At 65.1% G+C, this 22,790-nt stretch overlaps 2 protein-coding genes across 3 annotated transcripts; both read right to left on the bottom strand.

Moving 5' to 3' along the window:
• Positions 1-452: 452 nt before the first annotated feature.
• On the bottom strand, positions 453-6,214 carry P2RY4 (pyrimidinergic receptor P2Y4). The gene is made up of 2 exons (XM_052813946.1): positions 6,052-6,214; positions 453-2,175 (listed from the first exon to the last, which is right to left on the bottom strand). Exon 2 carries the CDS (start codon positions 2,157-2,159, stop codon positions 1,035-1,037), a length of 1,125 nt encoding a protein of 374 aa, XP_052669906.1. The 5' UTR covers positions 2,160-2,175; positions 6,052-6,214; the 3' UTR covers positions 453-1,034.
• A 1,776-nt stretch (positions 6,215-7,990) lies between these two features.
• LOC128153973 (phosphatidylinositol 3,4,5-trisphosphate 5-phosphatase 2-like) lies at positions 7,991-19,215 on the bottom strand. 2 transcript variants are annotated; one of them, XM_052813972.1, is made up of 27 exons: positions 19,005-19,215; positions 18,119-18,572; positions 16,821-16,884; positions 15,856-15,994; positions 15,619-15,769; positions 15,336-15,476; positions 15,096-15,183; positions 14,604-14,690; positions 14,222-14,329; positions 14,018-14,132; positions 13,716-13,822; positions 13,394-13,496; positions 12,775-12,971; positions 12,330-12,447; positions 12,117-12,213; positions 11,765-11,903; positions 11,565-11,664; positions 11,117-11,205; positions 10,799-10,880; positions 10,606-10,695; positions 10,384-10,500; positions 10,208-10,296; positions 9,913-10,000; positions 9,511-9,666; positions 9,251-9,332; positions 8,652-9,171; positions 7,991-8,367 (listed from the first exon to the last, which is right to left on the bottom strand). In XM_052813972.1, the coding sequence occupies exons 2-27, from the start codon at positions 18,253-18,255 to the stop codon at positions 8,143-8,145; spliced, it is 3,429 nt and encodes a 1,142-aa protein (XP_052669932.1). In that variant the 5' UTR covers positions 18,256-18,572; positions 19,005-19,215; the 3' UTR covers positions 7,991-8,142. The 2 variants fall into 2 exon arrangements, with proteins under 2 accessions (XP_052669932.1, XP_052669931.1); XM_052813971.1 differs by lacking the exon at positions 19,005-19,215 and adding an exon at positions 18,773-18,948.
• Positions 19,216-22,790: the final 3,575 nt, after the last annotated feature.

Here is a 22,790-nt window from a genome sequence, read left to right as displayed (position 1 = left end):
GGTGCCGTGGCCACGGCTGGGGGGGTGACACCCCGATGATGCTATGGGCACCCCTTCCCGAGGCATGTGCTGGCAGGGCTTGTGGGGGGTGATGGGGTGCTGCCCCTTCTGGGGGTCCCTGTGACGGGAACAGCCCTGTCCCGTCCCTGCCCGGGCTGGCGTGGGAGAGTCGACAGTGCTGATAGCCATCTCTGGTCCGCTCCTCTCTGCGCAGGCACTTGGTCAAACAAAAGGGCTGGGTAAACATTTGGAAAGCAAACACCCATAAAGGCAGATTCCCGAGGACTGTCCCGTCACCGCGGGTGTCACCGCTCCAGCTCCTTGCTCCGAACCTGCCCCAGTGCCGGCGTTAAGGTGGCGGGTGGCTTTTCTCCGCTCTCAAACGCTTTCTGGGGTGAAGGTGGGCGTCTCGTCCCTCTTTGTTCTGCTACAGGGAGAAACAGGTCCGGGCGTAGAGAAAGGGAAGGGGCTTTATTGGGGGGTGATGGGCAGAAAGTGCCCTGTGCCGTGTCCCTGCCCGCCTCCCCTAAGGCCAGCAGTGTGACAGGGACATCTAGGAGAGCCTTCGCCAGGCTTGCGGGGGGCCCGGCGTCGGCTCCATCCCCAGGTTCACTCCGGTGCCCGCACGTCGCTGTTGAGCAGACTGGAAGGGCTGTGCGTGCCCAGGGAGGGACCAGCGTCCCTTCTCTTTAGTGACCTGTCAGCCCCCGTGTGTCCCCAGGAGCGTCCCGGGATGGGATGCCAGCCTGCCTCCCCAAAACAGGTTTCTCAGCATCTTTCCCATTCCCACGGGTGCCTGGCAGCTGTCCTGCCCCAAGCGGCACCGGCACCCTCCTCCCATGGCATCCCGGGGCAGGACTGGGACAAGTCCCACGGCCACCATCCCTCAGCCCTGAGGTCTCTGCCCCTGCACAGGCTGGGCAGGGGCAGGTCAGGTTTGGGGACCTGGGGGTACCAGGGTGTCCACATGGAGCCCGGAGGGGCTGCAAATTGTGGAGACCAGGGATGAGGTTACCGGAACCCTCTTTGGCCCCTCAGCACCCGCCTCTGCTCCGTGCCGTCCCTGTCCCTCGCATGTCATCGGGAGTGTGGCTGCCACCCGTGATGTTTTCCATGGAGGGGGATACCAGGGCCAGGTCACAGGTGGGCACAGGCTGGAGGCGCTGAGCTGGCCCCCGGCGTAGCCGCCCCCGGTACTTGTCCCCAACCATGAAGTACAAGATGGGGTCAAGGCAGCTGTTGATGCTGGCCAGGGGCCGAGTGATCTTGTAAGTGAAGTTGATGATGTTGAGGGTCCGGCAGTCGGCTTGGAAGTAGCGGGAGGTGTAGTAGATGGTCCGGGTGATGTGGAAGGGCACGAAGCAGATGGCAAAGACGGTGAGCACAACGATGATCATCCGGATGGAGCGCTTCTTGTAGGAGGGCATTCGGGGGCCGGGGCTGGAGAAGCTGGACTTGCCGAGTCTCTTGGCCATCAGGCAGTAGCACAGGACGATCACCAGGAAGGGGACCCCGAAGAGGAGGGCCATGACAGAGGAGCTGTAGTGCACATAATGGTCGAATTCCTCAGGCTTGGTGGTGTCGTGGCACAGGGTGCTGTTGCCCTTGGAGCTGGTGGTGACAAAGATGAGGTTGGGGATGAGGCAGATGGTGACGACAAGCCACGCACCCACACAAATGATGCGGGCGTGCTTGGTCTTCACCCAGTTCAGGGAGCGGATGGGGTGGCAGATGCCCATGTAGCGGTGGACGCTGATGCACGTCAGGAAGAGGATGCTGCTGTAGAGGTTAGCGTAGAAGAGGAAGCGCACCATCTTGCAGAGCCATTTCCCAAAGGGCCAGTTGTTGCGGTCGGCGTAATAGTAGACCAGGGTAGGGAGGGAGAGGACGTAGAGCGTGTCGGAGACGGCCAGGTTGAACATGTAGGTGGTGGTGGCGTTCCAGGGCCTCATCCTGGAGATGAACATCCATAGGGCCCAGGAGTTGAGGGGCAGCCCCACCACGAAGACGATGCCGTAGGAGACGGGCAGCAGGATGAACTTGAACTCCTCATTGAAGACGCACTTTGCCTCCGCCACTGCGGTGGTGTTTCCTCCTGGCCAGGGAGCCGGCGTCGGTGTCCACAGGGCAACTGGGAACGTCCTCACCGAAGTGGCCATGTTCTCCGAGCCAGATCTAGGGGAGCAGTTAATAAAAGCACATTAGTCGTCGATCCCGACCATTGTCAGGCACAAAGCGTGGAAGGGAGCCAAAGATGCCAGATTTTCCCCCCCTCCAGGAGCTCCGGCCACTTTGATGGTTCTCTGGTTTTTCTCAGCTCGCGCGTTCGGGCCTCGCGGGGAGCCGAGGGGGACTCGACAAATCCTCCCCTTCGCAGCCCCCGCAATGACACCCATTAATCATCCCTTTGAGCAGCGCGCAGTGACACCAGCGCCGCATGGAGCCGGGAAGCGTGCCGGAGACAGAGGACCGCGCCGGCCCCGCCGGCCAGCAGCCCCACGGCGCGCCGAACAATGAGACCTTTATGAGCAACAGCAGCCCCCGGCCGGTGCCAGCGCAGCCTCTTGGAAGCTGGCTCAGCCTAATTGGCACCATCCTGACAATGCTGCTCGTCCCAAAGGGCTCCTCGACAAGAAGAAAGGCGGGAGGAGAAGAAAGGCTTGTCTGGGGGAATATTATGGCCTGGAGAAGTCCTCGGGGGGCTGTTAAAGGAGCCTTTGGGAGAGAGCGTCCCTGGACAGTGAGGGGCCTCCAGCTGCCGGGTATTCTCCGTAGGAGAGGGATGATCTAAGCCCTGCGGAGAGGAGCTGCGCCGGAGCCAAGTCCCAGCTCAAGACAGTGCAAGTTCGAGAGGCGGGCAGGACGTTTCCCCTCGCACGGTGTTAGGATCCAAGGCTGGGTTCTGCATCCTCCTGGCAAATCGGGCCCCGGGGCTGAGGCATCAGGGCAAGCCGTCAGAGGGTTGCGTTCACCTCTCAGGATGTCTAAAGTTCAGAGCCCGCTGCTCCAGAGGGAAGAAGCAGCTTCTGCCACCGTCATGGTGTCCAGCAAAGGACGGGCGAAGGCTGCCCGTGCCTTGGCCCCTCCGTGCCCGCCGTCATCCCTGGCGAAGTGATTTCGGAGCGGCCGCTTCTGCCGGCCGAGGATGGATGCTCCTATGAGTAACCTGGGAGCAGGAGCATCTGCCGTGCTGCCAGCAGAGACGAGGGTGTAGCCAAAACCGTATCTGATGGAGGGAGCACTGGTGCATCTCCAGTTTCTGTTGGTCCAGAGCTCAGCCAGGAGGTGATGGGCGCCAGGACGGAGGAGGTCTCGGGGCTCAGGGAGATGATGCGCGTTAGCAGGATGCTGGCGTCAGTGGTACGAGGTGGAAGGCTGTGTCTTCTAGGGCTCCTTCATCCCTTCGCTCCCTCGTCATCCCCCTCCCATTTGCCCCTTCGCCATGGAGGTGTGCAGCCTGACGGTTTCTTGTGGCAAGAGCCGTTGGCAGGAATATCCCACAGGGTGAATGCGTGGGATCAGCTGAGCTGCGATCCATCTTCTCCCTGCACAGCCTTGCCTGGAGAGACATCCCTGGGTTTACAGAGATGATCGTAAATGAATCAGCAGGCAGATGGGCAGGTGGGTGGCCGCAGGACGGGCCCCTCCATGCCGCACGCACCTCCGCGCTCTCTGTTTGAGTTGTGGGCTGAGCCGCAGCTTTGGGCTCACATCAAACACCCTGCAGCTTCCTTCCCGCTGCGGCTGGCGCGGGCAACTGCCTGGCTTTATTACAGGGATGAGTTCAGAGAGCAACAGGCAGGTCCTGATCAAACATTAACAGTGGGGAAAACTTGCTCTGTCTCCCCAGAACCAGGAGGGAAAACCAGCTGGTAGGAAACCCTGAGCCTCCAAGCGCTGGTGGTAGCGGTGGTCCCACGGGGTGCTGTGCCGGTCGTGCTGGTCCCAGCCCAGCTGCTGCATCTCCTCAGGCCACGATGCTGCCAAGGACACGAGGCACCGGATTTGTTTTCCTCTTCTAAGCTCGGAGTGCAAGCGAGCATGAAGCCTTGAGCTCAACCAGACCAGAGGTGCTGCAGGGTTCAGTGACCAAAGCCAATCCCCGTGACATAGATCAACAAACAACAAAGATACGAAGAAGCCAATAAATAAAAAATAATAATCTGGTGTGAGAAACACATAAGGAAAAAGCCTGAGCAGCTGTGTGGTGCCGGGCTGCTTGGAGGAGAGCGCAGGTACATGGCTTCTGGCAGCAGAAAAAGCCCGACCACGGTCAGTGCTCAGCAGTGTGATTTCACTGTTCCTAAGCAAGCTTCCTTTGAGGATAACCACCGAAAAATAAAAATGCAAAAGAAAATGACATTTGGCAAGCTTTATCTCAACAGGTTTCCTGCTTCCTCATCTTACTCATGATCAAAATCAGTGGTTTAAATCGCTGATTCACATCAGTCCACCCCGAGGACACGTCACCACCAGGCCTGTTCCTACTCCTCGCTGATGTCCCCAGCAAGGCTCTCCCTGGCCATGGCCTTTCCAGCGTGGGCTTTTCAAGGAGGGACTGACCACAGCTGCGGTGAGGTCTGAGCCAAGCGTTTGGGCTTGCTGCCGGAGTGGGAGATGGAAGGCACTGCGGGGAAAGGACGTGGAGCTGGGGAGGTGATGCCCGCTCCTGCCCTGCCTGTTTTGTGGATGCACAAGGGCTGCGATGCTGGGGAATCCCTTGCCCATGGCAAGCACATCCCCCTGGGACGGTCCCTGCGAGCTGGCCCCTCCGCCCGTGCCCCGGGAAGCAGCGAGGGGTCCTGCAAAACACCCACGCGGCCAGTGGAAAGGGGCAGGGACCAGCCACGGGGCCACACGTTGGGGAGCACGTGCTGCCTTTGGCCCTTTGCCGCGGGAACGGGAGCTCTGCCTTGGCTCCCGGCCCCGTGGCCGTGCCCAGCCTGAACCCGTCCTTTGGTCCTGCGGGGACCATCACCCGGTGGGTGCTGGTGGTCGCCCCCAGCCCGGGGTGCCCCAGCAACTGGGCAAGGCTTCCTGCCCTGGGGATTTACGGGGGTGTTGGGAAGGCACCAATGAAATGAATGAGTGGGGCAGCACCGAAGGCAGACTCTGCCCCGGAGCCAAAGTCCTGCCCGCTGGCAGGACGGGACGAGGGGTCGGGGATCGCGGTGGAACGGGCAGGAGCTTCGGAGAGGGGACGCGAGAGAGGATTTCGGAGGGGAGCAAGCAGCTGCTGAGGGACGCGGGGCTGGGTGAGCCTGGGACTGGCTGCCGCTGGAGCACGGGAAAAACAGGGCTTTTCTTCTCGCCTAAGCGCTTGGAAATTGCAAAACAAGGGGAAATTATGCAAAACATCCTGCAGAAGGACCCTTGTCCCTAATCGCCACGTGGTTCATGCAGCCAAAGCCCCGGCACAAGGGGAGCGTGACCTGATTTCTTTTCAATCCTTCCCTTCAACTGCAAGAGCAGCCAAAGCACGATCTGCCTGTGCTACCCAGGCGCTGGTGCCTCCTCCCCGGGGACGCCAGCGGGGTTGGGTGCTTCCTTTGCTGCCCACCACGTCCCCTGCTCCGAGGTGACCCCCTTTCTCAGCGGGGTGGGAGGTGAGGGTTTCCTTTCGCCCTTGGGTGGGCTGTCCCTGTCCCTCTGCCTCCCCAGGGAAGTGCAGGAGCTCACAGCGTTGGGCTAAGCCACAGTGGCCCGAGGGCAGCTTTGCCCTGTGAGAGGACAGTGATTTGGGGGATGGAGAGAAAGATGAAGGAGAGGAGGTGGCCACACTGAGAAGGATGAAGGCCCTCGGTGATGGAGGAAGGCAGTGGTGTGTTAGGGAAGAGGATGCACAGAGGGATTTGGGGACGGCGGAGGGATGAGGAGAACTGGCTGACCCCCACCCCATACTCATCCAGCCCTGGGGATCCCACCTCCATCCCTTGAGGGGCCAAAGCTGCTCCCCACAGGGCCCCCCTCGGAACCCAGCTGGGTTTGCATGGCCGTGGCGGGGCCGTCCCGGCTGCTGCTCTCCACCAGGCGTGGGTTACCCCGGCTCACCTGCAGTCCTGGCTGGGGTGGCTCTCAGGAGCAGGACACCCCCGGGGTGCGCCTGTCCCCCATGGGGCTGGGGGCCATGCTGGAGGGGTTGCGGGCTGCCCTTCGCCTTGCCCTGCCGTGCCGGCTGTGCCTGCTCCCACTTTCCCACTGCTGGGAGCAAAGTGCCCGGGAGAGGCAGGGCTGGAGGCGGGCGGAGGCGGGGGCAGGAGCACGTAGTGCCCCATGCCCGCATCCCTGCCTGCCTCCCTGCCCTCATCCCTGCCTGCCCCAGGGGGGGCTACCCACAGGGCTTAGCCCCGCTGTGCTCCGGTCCCATCCCACCCATCGGCCTCACAGGCTTTGGGCCATCTGCAGCCCTCCAGATGTGGCACATCTGGGCCTCACCCATGGGCTCACAGCCCTTTCCCTATGGGGGCCAAGTACCCTTGGCCATGGGGACCACGGCCCCTCGCTCGTGGGGACCACGGTCCCTCAACGACGAGGGTCGTAGCCCCTCATCCGTGGGGACTGCATCCCTCTGCCCGTAGGGACCATGGTCCCTCGCCCACCCCACGGCATCCTCCCTGTCCCACCGGGGCCATGAGGGTCCCGGCAGTGCCTGCACCCCGGGGTGCTGCCCTGCTGGCACCCCAGCCCTGCGGGGCAATCCTGGGGACAAAGGTGGCCACTGCCACCTTGAGGACAGCCTGGGCATAGTGTCCCCAAAACCAGGGCCACCTTGGGTGTCACAGCAGCCAGGTTTGGGTGTCCCCTTGTTTTGGGGGGAGCGTGTCCCCCCGCCACCTGCAGAGCTGTGCCTGGTCTGGGGGATTTAACTCCTTTGCGAGCGTGTAGGTTGGCGAAGGGTGGGTGCTGGGCAAACAGGTCAGCGTTGCGATGAACAGGGAACGCCGGGGATGAGCGGGTGCACCCTGAGACATGGGGGACCGCGGCCAAGAGCGGGCTGGCTCGAGGGGAGCAGAGGCGTGAGGGGCTCGGTGGCTGGTGCGGGGACAGCCCGGGGATGCTTGGCCACGGAGGGAGAACACGGGGGACCCGGGGTGTGCAGGGCTGAGCTGGCAGAGCCGGTGCGTTCGGAGGGGAACCGTGCCACCACAAGCACCCGCCGAGGGCAAAGCCAGCCCAGCCCCACGCAGAAGCCGCACGGGACACCGGGCAAGGGCAGCCTTGAGGGTTGGGGTTTGCAGGGTCCCCGGTTAAACAGGGGGAAGTTGCGGGGGGGCAATGCTGCTGGAGCAGCCGGGGTGCTGGGAGCCGGTGGTCTCCCCGCTTGGCTTGCCTGGCTCAGCTTGGCACGCTCCCTCCTTGCCCCTGCACAGAACCAGGTGTTGCACACACGCACCCCAGTGTCCCTGAGACTTTATTCTGGATAGGAATAGCAAGGGGCATCTGGGAGTGCCGTCCGACCAGGGCTGAGGCCAGGGAGGAGGGAGCAGCTGCCGAGGCCGAAGGCATGAGGGTGCGTGGGGCTGGGCTGGCCACAGATGCCGCTGTGCCCTTGCAGGCTGCAAGTCGGCTGCCAGAAGAGGCTGAGCCTCGAGGTCCAAAGCACCCAGTGGTCCCCACTTCCCGAGTGGCCTCAGCATCTCCCACGTCCCCCATCCCTCCTTGCTGGCGGGGCTCAGCGTGGTCCTTCCATCGCTTTGAGGAGGGAGGACAGAAACAGGCAGCGAGACCTGGAAAGCATCCATCCCGATGGCCACGGGAGCTTCCTGAGACTTTCCAACTGAGTCGTTTGCTGGTGAGGCCAGACAAGTTGGGAGCGTGGCAAATAGGTCCAACCCTGGGTGCCTGCCTGCCCAGTCCTCCTCGGCAGCTCTCTGCCTGCCCCGGGAGCTCCACGGAGAAGAGCACACGTGGGTGCTGGGGCAGGGATAGGTGCTTTAGGCGCTGGGTCCGAGGTCGGGTCTCTGTGGCAGGCTCACCGCGGTGCCCTCGCCGAACTTGCCAGAGATGAGCCGGGGATGGGTCGGGCTGAGCACCCCGGCCACTGAGAGGGAGCCGGGATCCTGCCTGTCCCTGGGGCATCCAAGGAGACGTGGGGACTTGATATCCTCCTGCCCCTGCCCTGCTGCATCCCCACCCCGAGGCTCACCTCTCCTCCCCGCCGGAGCGTGGGGCTCTGCCAGGGACCCCGGGGCCACAGGAGCTGGCCCGCACGGTGCCCCCCTTTCTTTGCTCCGGGGCCTGGGGGTCCCTGAAGATCTCCAGGTGGTCCCAGCCACGCTCCTGCAGCCCTTCCTCGTCCTGCTGCAAGCCGAGGTGGCTCAGGCACCCGCCGACACTGCGGGACCCCTCGCCCCTGTCGCAGGGCCACTGGGGAAAGAAGAACAAGGACATGGGCCAAAAGTGTCCCACCAGGACCACGAAGTCCCCCCCTTCACGTCCTCACCCCGCATGAATGGGGCACATTGCTGCTCCTCCACCCTCTACCGTATCCCTGCCTGCACCGTGGTGGCTCCATCAGGCAGAGCACTGCCATGGGGATGGGACCTCACGTCTGCTGGTGGCTCTATGGCCAAAAGCAGGTCCTCTCCCCTCCCTGAGCTCCCCAAGCCCCTCGGCTGAGCTCCAGAGCCCCGCGGGGACCACAGCGGTACCTCTCCAGGGCGGCCGTGCTGGCGAGCATCCGACGTGCATCTTGGCACCTCCCGGCAGGGCCGCGGGGGGGGCTCCAGGACACTGTGGGTCTGGCGCAGCGGGGTATTCTGGCTGTCCCCTCTGTGCTCGGGGGATGCCCGGTCCAGCTGGCTCAGGCAGGTGGCCATGTGCAGCGCCGTCAACGAGCAGTCCCCCAGCCCTGGTGCGTCCCTCGCCAAAACGGCCGATTTGGGTCTTTTCTGCCGGCCCATGCTGGGGGGGCTGAGTGGGCGCCCACGGGATGGGCCCCCCGGCACGCAGCGGGGCCGGCTGCCCCATCGCTCTTCCTCGGAGGGCGAAGGGACCCGCGCCCCAAGGGGACTGCGGTGCCGCTGGCCCCCGGCTGGGCTCTCCGCCTGCTTGTCGTGGGCTTCGCCGGCACCGGGGGCCGGCACCCACGTATTGGGGACCCCCTCGAAGATGAAGTAGGCTGGGTTGGTGTAGCCGGCGGCTGACTCTGGGAGGCTGCGGGGCCGGCTCCTGCAAAGCGCGGCGGGAGAGGGCTCAGCATCACCCCACGGCCGGGGCTCATGGGGGGGGCTGAACCCGGCTGGGGTACCTGAGGCGCTGCAGAGGTGGCTTGGGGCACGTCGGGGTGTCTGCTGCCGGCTCGGCGTCCTCCTCCTCGAAGCTGATCCACTCTGCAAAGGCATCGAAGTCTGGCCTCTCCCCACCGGGCACCGCACGGCCCCTGCCCACAGCCAGGGTCCAGGAGGGCAGCGCGGGCACGGGCAGCTCTCGGCCGTGCTGTGCCCGAGCATCACCCTGAGCCCCCCATGCCCAGCGCGATGGGAGGGGGCTGGTGTGCGACTGCTTTACCGTAGAGCCTCTCGCGGGTGCTGCGCCTCTCCTTGGGGACCCGGACCTTCATCCAGCCACGCATGGAGCCCGTCTCCTCGCCACGGTGGAAAAGAAAGGTCTCGAACTGCTGGGCCATGCTGCCGATCATCGACCTCATGGCGATGCAGCACTCGCCTGCAGGCACGGTGCACGCTGGTGTTAGCCCCCCCACACCCCGGACAGCTTGGGGGGGGGGGGGCAGGTGAGCCCCCCGTATTCAGCAGCACCCCGGAGCAGGGTGGGTGCCAGGGTCCCTTCTGCCAAGCTCCAGCTGCAAAACCTTACACCCATCAGGCTCTATGTACCTGAGCCCTGCGGGGGCTACGCTTTGGCACCCCACATGCCACCACGGTGGCCCCCACGCCACCATCCCACACGCACCGTAGGACTCGCAGCTCTCCACTCCCTTGATGCTGAGGAGGAGGTGCTGGTCCCCCAGGTACTCCAGGTCCGGCAGGATGGGGTTCAGCTGCACGCGGAGAGAGGGGTGCTCGGGGGGGGCTGCCGCGGGGTAGGGTGGCACAGGGGTGGCTCTGTCCTGGAGGGGACGATGACAGCCCCCGGCACCCCTGGGGGCTCAGGGTACGGAGCCAGCGGGAGGGATGGGGAAGAGGAGGGAGGAGGATGCTCAGGGCATGGGGGGGGCCAGCATCTGCTCCCCCTCCCCAGTGCATACCACAGGCAGATGCTTTGCGGACCAGCCCAACTTGAGGAAGCCGGGGATATCGCAGCTCTGGGAAGTGTTCTCCCCACTCCGCTGGGTCTCTGCCGGGGGACAGCGGGGATCCCAGCTCCAGCCGGGGCTGGCTAGCCCCCGCGGTGCACCCCCCCAGCACCCCGGGGCCACCTCACCTTCCAGGCAGTGGGAGTGAAACTCGATGTAGCACTTGCTGCGGCTGGCAGTTTTCACGATCACCTCGATGCTCTCCCACTCGATGCAGGCCAGGAGCTCGGGGCCGGATCCGGGAGCTGCAGGCAAGTACCGGCGGGTCGGCGTGTGCCAGCTGAGCACCCGCGGCCAGGGCTCACCCCAAACCTGGCACGGGGGGGGGGTGGCAGACCCCAACCCCTTACCCTTCTTGGGCACAAACTGCGACGTCACTCCAACCTCGAAGGTGGCGAAGACGGGCGAGTGGTCGCTGGTCACGATGTCGTCGGTGCAACCTGGGTGGTGGGAGGGGGCAGCTGGGTGATGGTCCCCGAGCCCCAGGGTCCCAGACAGCGCTGGCCACCCTGGGCTCCCCCCCAGCCCTGGGGTCTCACTCACCATAGGAGTTACAGACCACGTGGGTCTCTGGGTGCGACTTCCACAGGATGCGGTCGCACCACGAGGGGACATTGATCCTCACCTAAAAATGGGGAAAGCAGCTGGCTTCAGTGCCCCATCGGGTCTGGCTCCCCCCCCCCCAGCCCAGAAAAGCAACCAGCACCCCAAAAAGTGAGCTCCCTCCCTCCCGGACCCCCTTTGGGGAGGGAACAGGCTGTCGAAGCATCCCCACGCAGCCCTCCCCTGGCACCGTCCGAGCCTGCCATCCCCGTCCCCCGGCGATGCCCTGCAGCTCAGCTGGAGGCTCCGGGAACTCACCCCCGTGGGCTTGAACTTCTGCCACATGTAGCTGTCTCGGGAGCCCCGCTCGTACCGGTACGTGGGTGGGAAGGAGATGTCACCCTCACCTGGGAACCGAGACATGGAGGTGGCATAGGGACCAGCGTCCCTGCCTGTCCCCACAGCTGCAACCGGCCGGGGAGAGGCCCCACGGGGTGTCACGGTCCCCATCCAGGGCTCACACGGATGGCTGGCACCCCTGGCCACCTCTGACTGTCCCCCTGCTTCCACGCTTTTGGGATGCAGAGCCCAGGGACCTGCCCCGGGGGGGCTTGCATGGTGCACGTCAAGGTCCCCCAGGCTTTCGGCACCGCTGTGCCGGGACAGGGCACGACCCTGTGCCGGAGATGGCACAGGGGGAGGTCTGCAGGGACCCTGGGGGCTGCTGTCTTGGTGGGGGGAGCAGCGCTTTTGCCCCTGGACTCACTGAATCGCAGGAACACCTTGTTCTTCTCTCGCTCCAGGTTGAGCTGGTCGACAGCCAGGAGGGCTTCAAACTCCTTCTTGGTTATATGGGCAAGGATGTCCTGCGCCGGGGAAAGAAATCGCAGTGAGCCCCGGCTTCTCTCACCACGGCGGCTGCACCGGCACTGCTGCCGGTGTGCCGCCGTCCCTGTGGAGTCCCACCTGCACGTCCATGTCCAGGCGGTAGTTGAGGTCCCCGAACCAGAAGAGGTGGGTGAAGCGCAGGGTGAGGTCGAATGCCCCGAGACGCTTGTCGCCCAGGACCAGGGAACGCAGGATGTCACTGTAGTTCTGGTTACGCCTGCGGTGGCGGGGGGGGGGGGGGGACGACACACGACGGCAGCACCGTGTGAGCCACCCTGGGGACTCCTCATCCTCATCCTGCCCCTGCCAGGTGGGGACAGGAGGGGGACAGGGACAGCCCCAGAGCCCCCATGGGCTCCTCCAGCCCCCGGTGACACCCGCCTGCCCCGGGGCAGCCCCGTCCCCCCCCCGCCCCAAGCCTCTCCATCACCTGTGGGTCTTCTCACTGCCAGAGGCCAGGTGGCAGTTGACGAAGCCGAAGGAGGTCCCGTTGAAGAGGAAGGAGACGCCCACGGCTCCCTTGTTCCCTGCAGGGATGTGCCAGGCACTGAGCTCTGGGATGGGGGGGCCGGAGGTGCTGGGATGGCCCCCAGGCTGTCCCCTCACACGGGGGCATCCCCCCGTACCCCATCCCCATCCCTACCCAGTGTGTTGGCGATCCCAGTTTTCACGCTGGAGGTGTGGACGTGGCTGATGCGCCGCTCGTGCTCGGGCTTCACCAGCACCACGATCTTGATGCTCCAGAGGCATTGCAGGGCGACCTGCGGGGGGGGTGGAGGGGGGGTGAGTCTGCCTGCTCCCCCCACGGCCAAGCGTGGTGGGGATGGAGAAGCAGCAAGGTCAGCCAACCCATCCCTGAAAGGTGGCTCCTGGGGAGGGCACTCCCTGCAGGGAGTCCATGGGGCATAGGAGGTTCCCTGGGCTGCATTTGGGGTGGGAGAAGACCCTGGGTTTGGGGGTAGGAGCCCTGGGGCGATGGCTGCTGGTAACCAGCTCCCTGAGACTGCCAGGGGATGTCTTTAGCCTGCTCAGCACCGGGTCCCTCCCCAGGCACGGCCGGAGGGGTCCAGGCTGCGCCCTGCCGTTACCACTCGGTAGTCGATGGCCATCAGGGTCTTCAGAGATGCGCGGAGGAACTCGACCCACTCGCGGTCACCCAGGGAGTTCTCCTGGGTGCCGATAACGTAGATGTCGTGGGGGATGCAGGCAGTGGTCTCATCCTGCGTGCGCCCCAAGCCCCTCGAGGTCAGCCAGGAGGCGAGGGAGCGGGGCGGCGGCGTGCTGCCTGCGGGCAGGGGACAGGGGGTCACTGGGGGGGGGACACGTCAGCATGCCAGGCTCCTCAAGCTCCTCTCTAAGCCCAGACTTTATGCATCTCCAGGAGCCGTCGGGGATGGGAATCCTCGTGCCAGCCCCGTGGTTCACCCATGCACATCCCAGACTGATGCTGGGATTTACTGCTACTAGCCGAAACCCTCCCAGTACCCCAGCTCCTTCGTTTCCCTGACAGCCACCGGGCGAGTGGATCACAACAGGACAGACAAACCTGAAAGCGGCCAGGTAGGAGTCTTCTCCAGCCTCCTCCTCCCACCGAGGACCAGCTCAAACCTCAGGTTTCCTGGGGCAGCTACCTGCAGCCCTCACCTCCCAAAACCCACCCAGGCTCATGACGAGCCAGGACAGCCTCCCAGGACAACGCGACCTTACCCATGTTCCATGTCCCGACGTACACCGAGATGAGGTCAGGCTCATCCAGGTTGGAGTGCTGGATCTTCATCAGCTGCAGCAGCTGGCAAAAGGCCTCTCGCTTCTGCGGGATGATACGGGTGTCTTAGGGTCCCAAAGGGGAGCCAGGAGCCACAGCACCCCAGAAGATGCCGGTGGTGGGATCAGGGGGACGTCACCCCCAGGCGTAGGAGCCGGCTTGCAGGGGTGGTCTCAACCCTGAGATCACTCATTTTGCTGCATCACTACAAAACGGCTCTGTATTCCCCCAGGACACCCAGTGAGCGCAGCCGGAGCCGCTTACCCGCGCGCTGGGGAAGACGAAGTCTCTGCTCAGGCTCCTCTGCGGCTCCCGGTCGTACACCAGCCTCACCTTGCTCTGCACGCTCTGGTATTTGATCAGCTGCAGGACTGAACGCCGGGCATGAGGGGGGCAACGGTGGCTCCCCACCTCCCGCCATGGATGGCAGCAGGTAGCGTGGCATGGGGGCTCGGGCTGCGACCGGGGTCTGCAGCCCATCACCCTGGCATCAGGCCTGTGCCAGGGAATCCCACAGCCCTGCGGCACTCCATCAACAGCCGGTGGGGGAGTCAGCAGCCCCTTACTTTTGTCCTGAGGGATGGTCTCCTCCGGGGACCCGCTGCCCCTTTTGGTGATGGCCACCGTGCCCGACTCCACGTCCACCGTCAGGGCTGCCCGCTGCGACTTGCCCACTTTTACCTGCAGACGGGGACGCGGTTCGCGGGTCGGTCCGCGCCTGCCCTGCCCAAGCAGCGACGTTGGGCCCCCACCGTGCCCCCTGCCCTCACCTCGAAGCTCTGCACGGCGAGGGGCTTGGCGGCTGGCGGGGGGGCTGCAGCCACGCAGGGCAGCGCCAGGTTGTGCCTCGACACTGTCTCCTGCAGCGACTTCAGCACCTGCAGGAGAGACGGGCACTGGTCTGGGGGCACTGGGCTAACTGGGAGCCCCGGGCACCCTGCGCCAGCCTGTCCTGCCCCGTGGTGCACCCTGGGGCTGTGCCACGGCCGGCGGCTTGCTTTGCCGGAGGGTTTAATTTAGGTGAGGGCTTTGCTGGAGCAGAGTGCGGTTCCCCAGCTCGGGGCAGTGGCTGCCATTAACAGCGGTCGTGCCTCTCCCTGCACCCAGCTGGGCTTTTCCAGCCTGGCATCGTGGGGGGGGGGGGTCAGGCACCTTCTTTTCCAGCGAAGAGAGGAGATGGTTGACGGTAGATATCTTGTTGAGGAGCAGCTCAAGGTCTGGATCGCTGGTCAGGAGACCCTGAGGGGAAGGAGGGACATTTTTGGAGCAGCGCGGTGGCACCGGACCGGTGAATTCCTCCCTGCGGGTCCAGGCTGCACCCCGAGTGATGGGGGTCCCTGGGGTCTGTCTGGCAGGAGAAGCAGCTTCCTCTACCACCGTGTCCTGGGTGCGGGAACGAGTCCCCGCTTGTCCCCAGGCCACAGAGAGCCAAGTCCCCTCTGCTGGCTGCAGGGACCCCGACACACACAGCACCCAGGCACCACCGGCAGCTGGCAGCACCGCGGGACGCGCGGCACCTTTGGGTGCCGACACGCACCGAAACCGCCCCCCCACGCCTCCCCTGCAGACCAGCTGCACCCAGCCACGCATGACAAAGCACCTGCAGGTGGCTGCGGGCTGCGACAGCGTGGGGAGGGGGCTCACCTGCTCCCTGGCCGGGCTGCGAGGGGACGCGGGGGAGTCGAAGACCCTGGCCAGCGTCTCCAGACCCGCCAGCGTGAAGTCGATCTCACTGCAGAGGAGAGGAGTGGGCGAGAGCTGGCACCGGCATCTCCCGAGCCGCGGTGGCGATGCTCAGCCACCACGAAGGGGACGGCGAGAAGGTGGGTGGCCCCCCAGGGGGGTGTCCCCCCCTTCCATCGCCGCCGCTCCCGCGCCACTCGCCTGTGCAGCGCCCGGCAGGCAGTGACGAGCGCGGTGCTGAGGTGACGCAGCTGCGGGTGCCCGTGGCGCAGTGCCTCCAGGTCCAGCTGCAGGTGGTGGTTCAGGTACTCGGCCATGAAACCCATGAAGTCGCTGGCCGGGCTGCAAGGTAGGGTGGGCATCTTTGGAAAAATTCCCCCCCCCCCCACCACCACCGCATCAGGCGTGCCACCATCGCGAGGGAGGGCTGGCCGTGCCCACCCCGTCGCCTCCATCAGCCCCGGGGTGGGCAGGGGTGCATTACCTGCTGTGGACCTGCTCCTGCAGCCTCTGGTGCAGCTGCTGTGAGATGTGGGTCCGGCCGGCGATGGGAGCGCTGACCCACGTGCCCGCCCCGGCTCCACCGGCCAGAACCGCGCTCGCCGTGTGCCCGCCGCCTCGGCCATCCTCCCCGTCTGCGGGTAGAGGACAGCCGGCTCAGCGGGACCCCCTCCCCGGCTCACAGCCCGGCACGGCCCCCGCCGCCCCCTCCCCGGCTCACCCGAGTCCTCGTCGGCCGCCTGCCTTGCCCGGTGCACGGGGTAGAGCAGGGGTGTCACCAGCCCGTTGTTGGGCTGCTGGTAGGCGCCGATCAGGTCCGGGAGGGTTCGGAAACACTTGGCCTGGATGCCCTGGATGGTCTGGGGAGGCAGAGAAGGGGAAGCACCATCACGTCCCCCCCACCCTGCTCCGCCGGCTCCGTGTGCTGGGGCAGCCCCCAGCTGGGTTGCGGACCAGCCTGCTGTGTCGAGTGGGTCCGTTCCCCAAAATGCGCCCATGGCGAGCTGGAAGCGCTCACCCCATGGGGAGCTCACCCCGGTGTCCCCAGCAGGGCAGCAGAGCAAGAGGAGGAGCGTGCAGACGTCTGCCTCGTGCGGCAGACAGGGATGCTCCCTAGGGATGCTCTTTTCAGAGGGCGAGAAAGGGCGGCTGCAGAGAGCTGGGTACCGGGAGAAACCGTGAAGTGACACCGAAGAGGGGAAGCGAGGCCGAGCCAGCAGCCAGGACGGACATCACAGGGACAGACATCGCGAGGATCGGGCCTGCGTGGCCATGCTGGGGCAGAGGACAGCGGCAGGAATGGGACAAGTGTTTTTCTGTGCCACCCAGGGCGGGCCGGTGACAGCCGTGGGGCCGTCGGGGAAGCAGCCTTCCCAGGCAGCCCGGTGCTGCAGAGGTGGCTGCGAAGCCGCTTGCATCCTGCAGAGCCAAGCGTTGCAGGCAGCTTATGCAAAAAAGCAAACCGCACCGCTCGCGCTCGCAGCGCTGGTGTGCCGGGGAGGGCAAGCAGACGCCACGTCTCCGGCTGTTGGCCCGGGGGCTGGCGGAGGGAAGCGAGCACCCCGGTCCTTCTGCACCTGCATCCTGCCTGCGCCCCAGTTTGCAGCCGATGGGCCCCCCCCCTACACCAGCACGGCGCCCGGTGGCATTAGCCAGGGCAGGGAGGGCACCCATCGCTGCACCCACCTGGACGGAGAGCAACCCCTCGTCATCGGGAAGGATGCGGTAGGTGTGGACGTGCCGCTGGAACCTGGGGGAGAGGAGACCGTGGGCGTGTGGCAACGTTGGGGGGGGGGGGTGCCTGGCACCCAGCCCTGATGCAAACACCCTGTCCCCTCTGCAGAGAGAGGAACTGAGCTCTCATTTCTGGAAATAAAAGCATCACCCTCAGCTCTGGGTCTGTACCCGTTTGCAGGGGTTGATGCGCAGCGTCCCGCTGCCTCCAAACAGCACCCTGCCTGCAGCGGGCACGGCCGCGGCACGGCCACGGCACACCGGGGGCTCAGCCGAATCTCCACCAGCATTCTCTGGGGCACCTAGCCCGGCACTGTGCTCCCCGTGGCTGCGATGGCACGGTCGGTCGTACTCACTCCGAGGCCACCGCGCATCCCTGCCCGTGCCACCGTCCCGTCTGGCATCGGCCTGATCTCCGACTCGGTGCCGGGGGGGCAGCTAACCGGCCGAACCCCCAACGTACCCCGCGCCCCTCGGCACCACGTGTTTGCAATTTGTCCCGTCTACCGGGCCAGGCCGGCCGTAGGAAAGGGGGTGGCATCCTGCCAAACCCGCCGAGGCACCGCCCCGCGCGCTCCCCGCTGCGGACGCGTCGCTCGGCCGCAGGAAGGGGTGCAGGCAGCAAAGAAGGGGTACGGGCAGCAAGGCAGGGGTGCAGGCAGCCCCAGAAGCGCTTGATCTCAGGAGCTGTAAGCCTGGTTCAAGGCGTGGGGATGGCAAGGGGCCCCGTTGGGTGGTAGGGGATGCAGCCCCGAAATCCCGGCATCCGAGATGTTAACAGCGGGTGTCGCGGTCCGGATGCGGCCACGTTGGGGGTTGGAGGGAGACGGGATGTTTGTTTTTGCAGAGGGAGGGCGACCGAGTCAGCCTCTCCCGCTTCCACGCACGGGGCCGGGATGGCAGGCAGCCCGAAAGGGCTTGGCAAGCCCTGGATTTCGGGTTCTCCCTTCAGCAACCCCAGTGCTGGGCAGGGCTGCTGGCCCAGGCTTCTTCCTGCTCCCAAGGACATGGAGTTTTGCCCTGGTCCGACTTGAGGATCACTCGAAAACCCCCACGCCAGAGAGCTGGCACCCTGCGCACCCCGCCGGCATCCCTGCAGAAAGCTTTTCCACAAGGTTTTTGGCAGCGCCAGCCCAAGGGGAAGTGCCAGGATTGCTGTTCCTGGAGCCCGGAGCAGGGAGAGGGACAGAGGGACCTCGGCAAGGGACAAGAAAGAGAAGCCGCGAGCAGAAGCCAGGCAGGTGACTCACAGGAGGCAGAGGGCATATGCCCCTGAGACCGACTCGCTGTCCCGCACGAGGAAGCAGCCATCGCGCCCGGCCTTGGCCAGCAGCTCCTCTGCCACCACCCGGCTGATGTCCCGGTGGTACCAGCTTGCTGCCGCCATCCTCCGAAGCAGCGAGACACCGGCTGTGCTGCGTCCCCGTCCCAGCCCCGCATCGGGGCTCAGTGGCAGCCGCTGGCCATCGGCTGGCCCACGGGGTCGGTTGGTGAAGGTAAAGGTGGGGGTGGCGTGGGGGGACCAGCCCCCCAGTACCCGAGTGAGTTGCTGGCTGGAGGTCCCAGTGGGTGATGTGCGGCCACCGAGGTGATGCTCATGGGGACGGGGTGCTTTGTGGCCAGGCAGCGTGGCAGGAGCAGGACCCGGGGAGCAGCTGGGAGAGGCTGGGGGTCCGGACGCTCCTCATCGTGGGGGTCTCCAGCCTGCGGGATGCACGGGGGCAGAGAGGAGCAGATCAGCGGACGGACCTTTCCCGCAGGGGGAATTACCCCGTGCTGCCGCCCCAGCCCCCCCTGGGAAGGGAGGGCCACCATCCTGCCCCGGTGCATGGCGAATACAGGCCATGCTGGCATCCCGGCGGCAGGCGGGGGGGGGGGGGGCAGACCTCACCCCACACACTCACCGTCCCTTGCAGATGCAGCGCAGGGCTCCTGCGGGGTGCTGTGGGCAGCGAGCCAAGCTTTTGGGGTGCAGCCAAGCAGGAGCGGAGCCGCGATGCTCCACCGGCCGCTCTTGGACTTTCTCCCGCGGGGCACGCCGGCAGCCCTGCCCGTTGGGGCGGCAGTGGTGGGGGGGGGTCAGGCAGCACCCACGCCAATGCCCCCCGGCTCTCCGGTCCCACCGGCCAGGCCTACCAGCTCAGCGTCCCGTGCCGCTCGCTCGACACCGCCGCTGCGGCCGCCGCGCTCTTCCTCCTTCTCTGTGCTCTGCTCTCCCCGCTGCCGGGACCAGCCTCCTCGCTCCTCCTCCAGCTCCAGCCCCGCTATGGGGGAAAGCCTGCAGCCACGCGGGGCTGAGCGTGGCAGGGTGCAGGCAGCAGCGGTCCTGGAGCAAGGGCTCTGCCTCCATCCCGCTCTCCGTTGCTCATCTTCCCCAGGGGCGAGGGGCGATGGAGCGGGGAGAGCCCCGTCCCTCGGGCAGGATGCTGGGAGAAGGGACCGCCAGCGGTGTGGGACAGCCGCAAGCCCCTGAAATGTGTTTGGGGCAGTGGGCAGGCAGGCAGCCTGAGGGCAGCGATTGGGTTGCCCGTTCCCGGGGACCTTGCTGCCCACGTTGGGGCTGAGCTCTGCCGTTTGCTGCCGGCTGTGCGCAGACAGAGATGCTGGCGGGCATCGGGCGGCCGAGCGAGCCAGGAGCCCACGATGGCATTCATGTCACCCCGTCTGTGCGAGCCTTGCCTGCAGGCAGAAGGGAAGCGGGGTTCGGGGGCTCCTGGGAAGGGGTCGGGAAGGAGGGAGGCTTTTCCTGGCAGGATGGGGCTGCAAATAGCACCCCAGCTCCTGGGTGCAGACCTAGAGGTCTTGCTCCCCGTGGCAAGGAGCGAGCGGGCCGTGCGCGTCCAGCTGGCTCGAGCTGCGGTAGGGTGATTAGCACCAATTAATTACAGATGAGCAGCAGCCACTGTCTGCTGCCAGGGTGCCCGGGAGCACCAGGGCTGCTCCGGGGAAAGACGGGACAGCAGGTTCCTGCCGGAGGAGGAGGAGGAGGAGGAGGATGAGGATGGAGTGCCGTGCCAAGCCATGCTTCTGGCTGTCTGCTGCCCTTGGCATCACGAGCTGACCCCTGCAGCCATGAGCCCAGCACAAAGACACCGTCCCGCACCACTGTCTGCGCAATCCCACCGGCGCAGATGTGCCAAAAGCCCCTGCTGAGGCTTCCTTCTGGGCTCCTGGTCTCGAGAGGAACCTGTGGCCAGGGTCACCAAGAAGTCGGGCAGCCCGCTTGATTTTGGGCTGGCGGCTCCGGGCCGCAGGGCAGCAGTTGCATCTCTCACCAGCGCCCACCATGCGGACACGCAGTGATGGCGGGTCTGTGCAGGGACGGCAGCCGGGAACCCCCATCCTGCTGGAGATCCCTGTCCTGCCAGAGACCCGCTCCCACCGGTGCCGCTCCCTCCCGTTACTTAACAACGCGGCAATAATTCCCCGCAGCCATGGAGGCGCCTGGCTTCAGATTAATGCCGTCCGCGCCGCTTAATCCGGATCAGAGGAGGAAGCCCTGGAGCTCTGAGGGGCTTTGAGAAATCAGCGGCGCCGGCTGCGGGCATTTATGTAAGGTGGCTGCGGTGCACGGTGCCGGAGGCTGAGCCGGGACGTTGCCAGATGCACCGGCACCCAGGGAGCTCTGCCAGCACCTGGGGACGGTTGTATTTTGGAAGGCAATGTGGGTTCACTGGTGCCAGCTTGCTGGGTAGCTCCGGCTCCACCCAGGCTCCCTTCGGAGGGCAGACCCTGTGGGTGAGGGCACCGACACGGGAGGACGTGGGAAGCCCTGCGGCCGTTCCCTGGCGAGGCAGGACACCGCAGGGCACTGTCCATCGGGGACCAGGGATGAAGCCGGACCTCCACGTGCTCTGCCAGTGTCCTGCCCCACTGGAAGTGGCCGTTTGAGCTGTGCTTCACGCAGCGTGGGGACCTGGACGGACGGGTGGGATGAGGCGGATGAGAGGAGCCTTTGACCATTTATTAAACAGGAAAAAGGAAGAAGCCCTCTCTCATTTCCCTATTATTTTTAACACGGCACTGCATCCCCCAGCTTCCTTCCCCGGTGCTAGGTTCGGAGCATAGTGTGAGCGCAGGAAAGGATGTGGTCTGTCCATCTCACCCCTGTTTTGGGGAGGGGAAATGTCTGCCCCCCCATCTGGGGAAGGTCTCCGTGGCTGAGTCCACCCCAGTCAGGATTAAACCCAGCTAAAGCCACCCGTATTGAAATCTGCTCTCCATCCTCGCCACGCTCCGCAGAGCCTACAGCCACAACAGCTCTTGTGAATGGCACCAGTCTCAGGAGCCTTATTAAGAGCCTAATGAAGAGCCACAAACAGAGAGCTCAGGATAAGGTGCCTCGGGCATGGCACTGGGGGTGGCCGCTCCGCCGTCCCCCCCAGCCAGGCAGCGGGCATCCAGGTGGAGCTGCCTCCTCCTCCTCTTCTTCCACCCACCAGTGGGAAGGTCACAGTTCACGTGTCCCCCTGACCTTGGCAGAAATAGCGCCCGCTAATCTGCAAACTAAGCAGCTCTCCTGTGTGCAATTAAAGAGATCACAAGTCCTGGCCCCGGGCAACGTGTGCTGACAGCTAAAGCCCCGGGCTGCAGGGCTGGTGGGGCTGGCGTGCCGTGGTGGCTCCCGGTGGCTCATGATGGTTCCCAGTGGCTCATGATGGCTCCCAGTGGCTCCTGGTGGCCCACAGGGCCAGGGGCACATGTGGGCTGTGTTTGGGAGGAGTTGGTACCCAGGTGATAAAGGTCGAGCTGATCCAAGGTGGTGGGATGAGGTTGCTGGCAGCTCTGGGGTGGAGGCACAGCAGCGAGCAGGGACATCCTGACCAAGTGCGTGCTCAAAGCAAAGGGTCTGGCCAAGCAAGCAAGGGCTTGATGGATTCTGGAGGTGAGGAAGATGAGTGGGGCCGTGCTGGAGCAGTTTGCAGGCTGTCCTGGGCTGTCCCTGGGGTCTGTGCCCTGTCTCTAGGGCCAACCCAGGGGCAGCATCCACGTGAGCATCCCGCAGCCACCCCTGCGGGAGGGGGATCCCGTGTGCCGGCTGCGACCGAGGAAGCGCTTCTTTCCTGGCCAGCCGTAAGGCAAATCCACTCTGCGCTTTCAACAGTTTTCTATATGCAGCAGCAAACTGTGAATTAATGATGTGCTAATCAGGTCAGGTGAGGCCAGCCCGCGGTGTTATGAAATGTCGTGGGGCTGAGCAGATTGCCCGGCGGTGCTGGGGGACAGTGGCAGGTCCGTGTCCCACCACCAAGGGGTGGCTGGCCCTTCCCTGCTGCTTCGGGGGGAACGAAGCCCAGCGTGGGAGCTGCTGCTGCAGCCCCGGGCCTCGCATCTTCCTTCGCCCCATCACCTTGTACATCAGCGGGCCCCGTGGCAAGGGTGTCCTGTGTGCCCCGGACCACAGCAGGTCACCTCTAGGTGACCGGCCACATGGGCATGTTGGCCATGCAGGAAGATGCCTGCACCTCCTGTCCATCTGTTAGCCGTCCAGCAAAGTGCGTAAGGGAGGGATAAAACCCGGCAGGTCCCTCCTGCCCGTCTGCCATCTCCATCCACCCTCGTGCCCAGGGCTGGCCCCGCTCCACTTGCCATGGGAGCAGTTGTGGAGAGCCTCCCTGGGAATCTGCGTCCCTGCCTGCACCTCTGCCCACCGGGAGCAGAGCTTCCACCTCAATTACCATCACTTTACTCCTAAGCCCGCTTTGCCAATCTCCGTAAGCTGCTTTCTCAGGGCTCTGGCAGCAGCCGTATTTATAGCCCACTCTTACTCATGAAGCGTCTTCCCCAATTAATAAACTAATAGGATTCTTCCCAAAAGTACCTCTTTCATGGTGCGCACACACACACACACACACGCACCCCCCCGCCCCATGGAGATCAGATGCCAGGGGAGGGACCGCCGGGGGGTATAAGAGGCTGCAG

This window comes from Harpia harpyja, chromosome 18 (assembly GCF_026419915.1).
Source record: "Harpia harpyja isolate bHarHar1 chromosome 18, bHarHar1 primary haplotype, whole genome shotgun sequence".
NCBI lineage: Eukaryota > Metazoa > Chordata > Aves > Accipitriformes > Accipitridae > Harpia > Harpia harpyja.
This window is presented reverse-complemented; position numbering and strand designations above follow the sequence as displayed.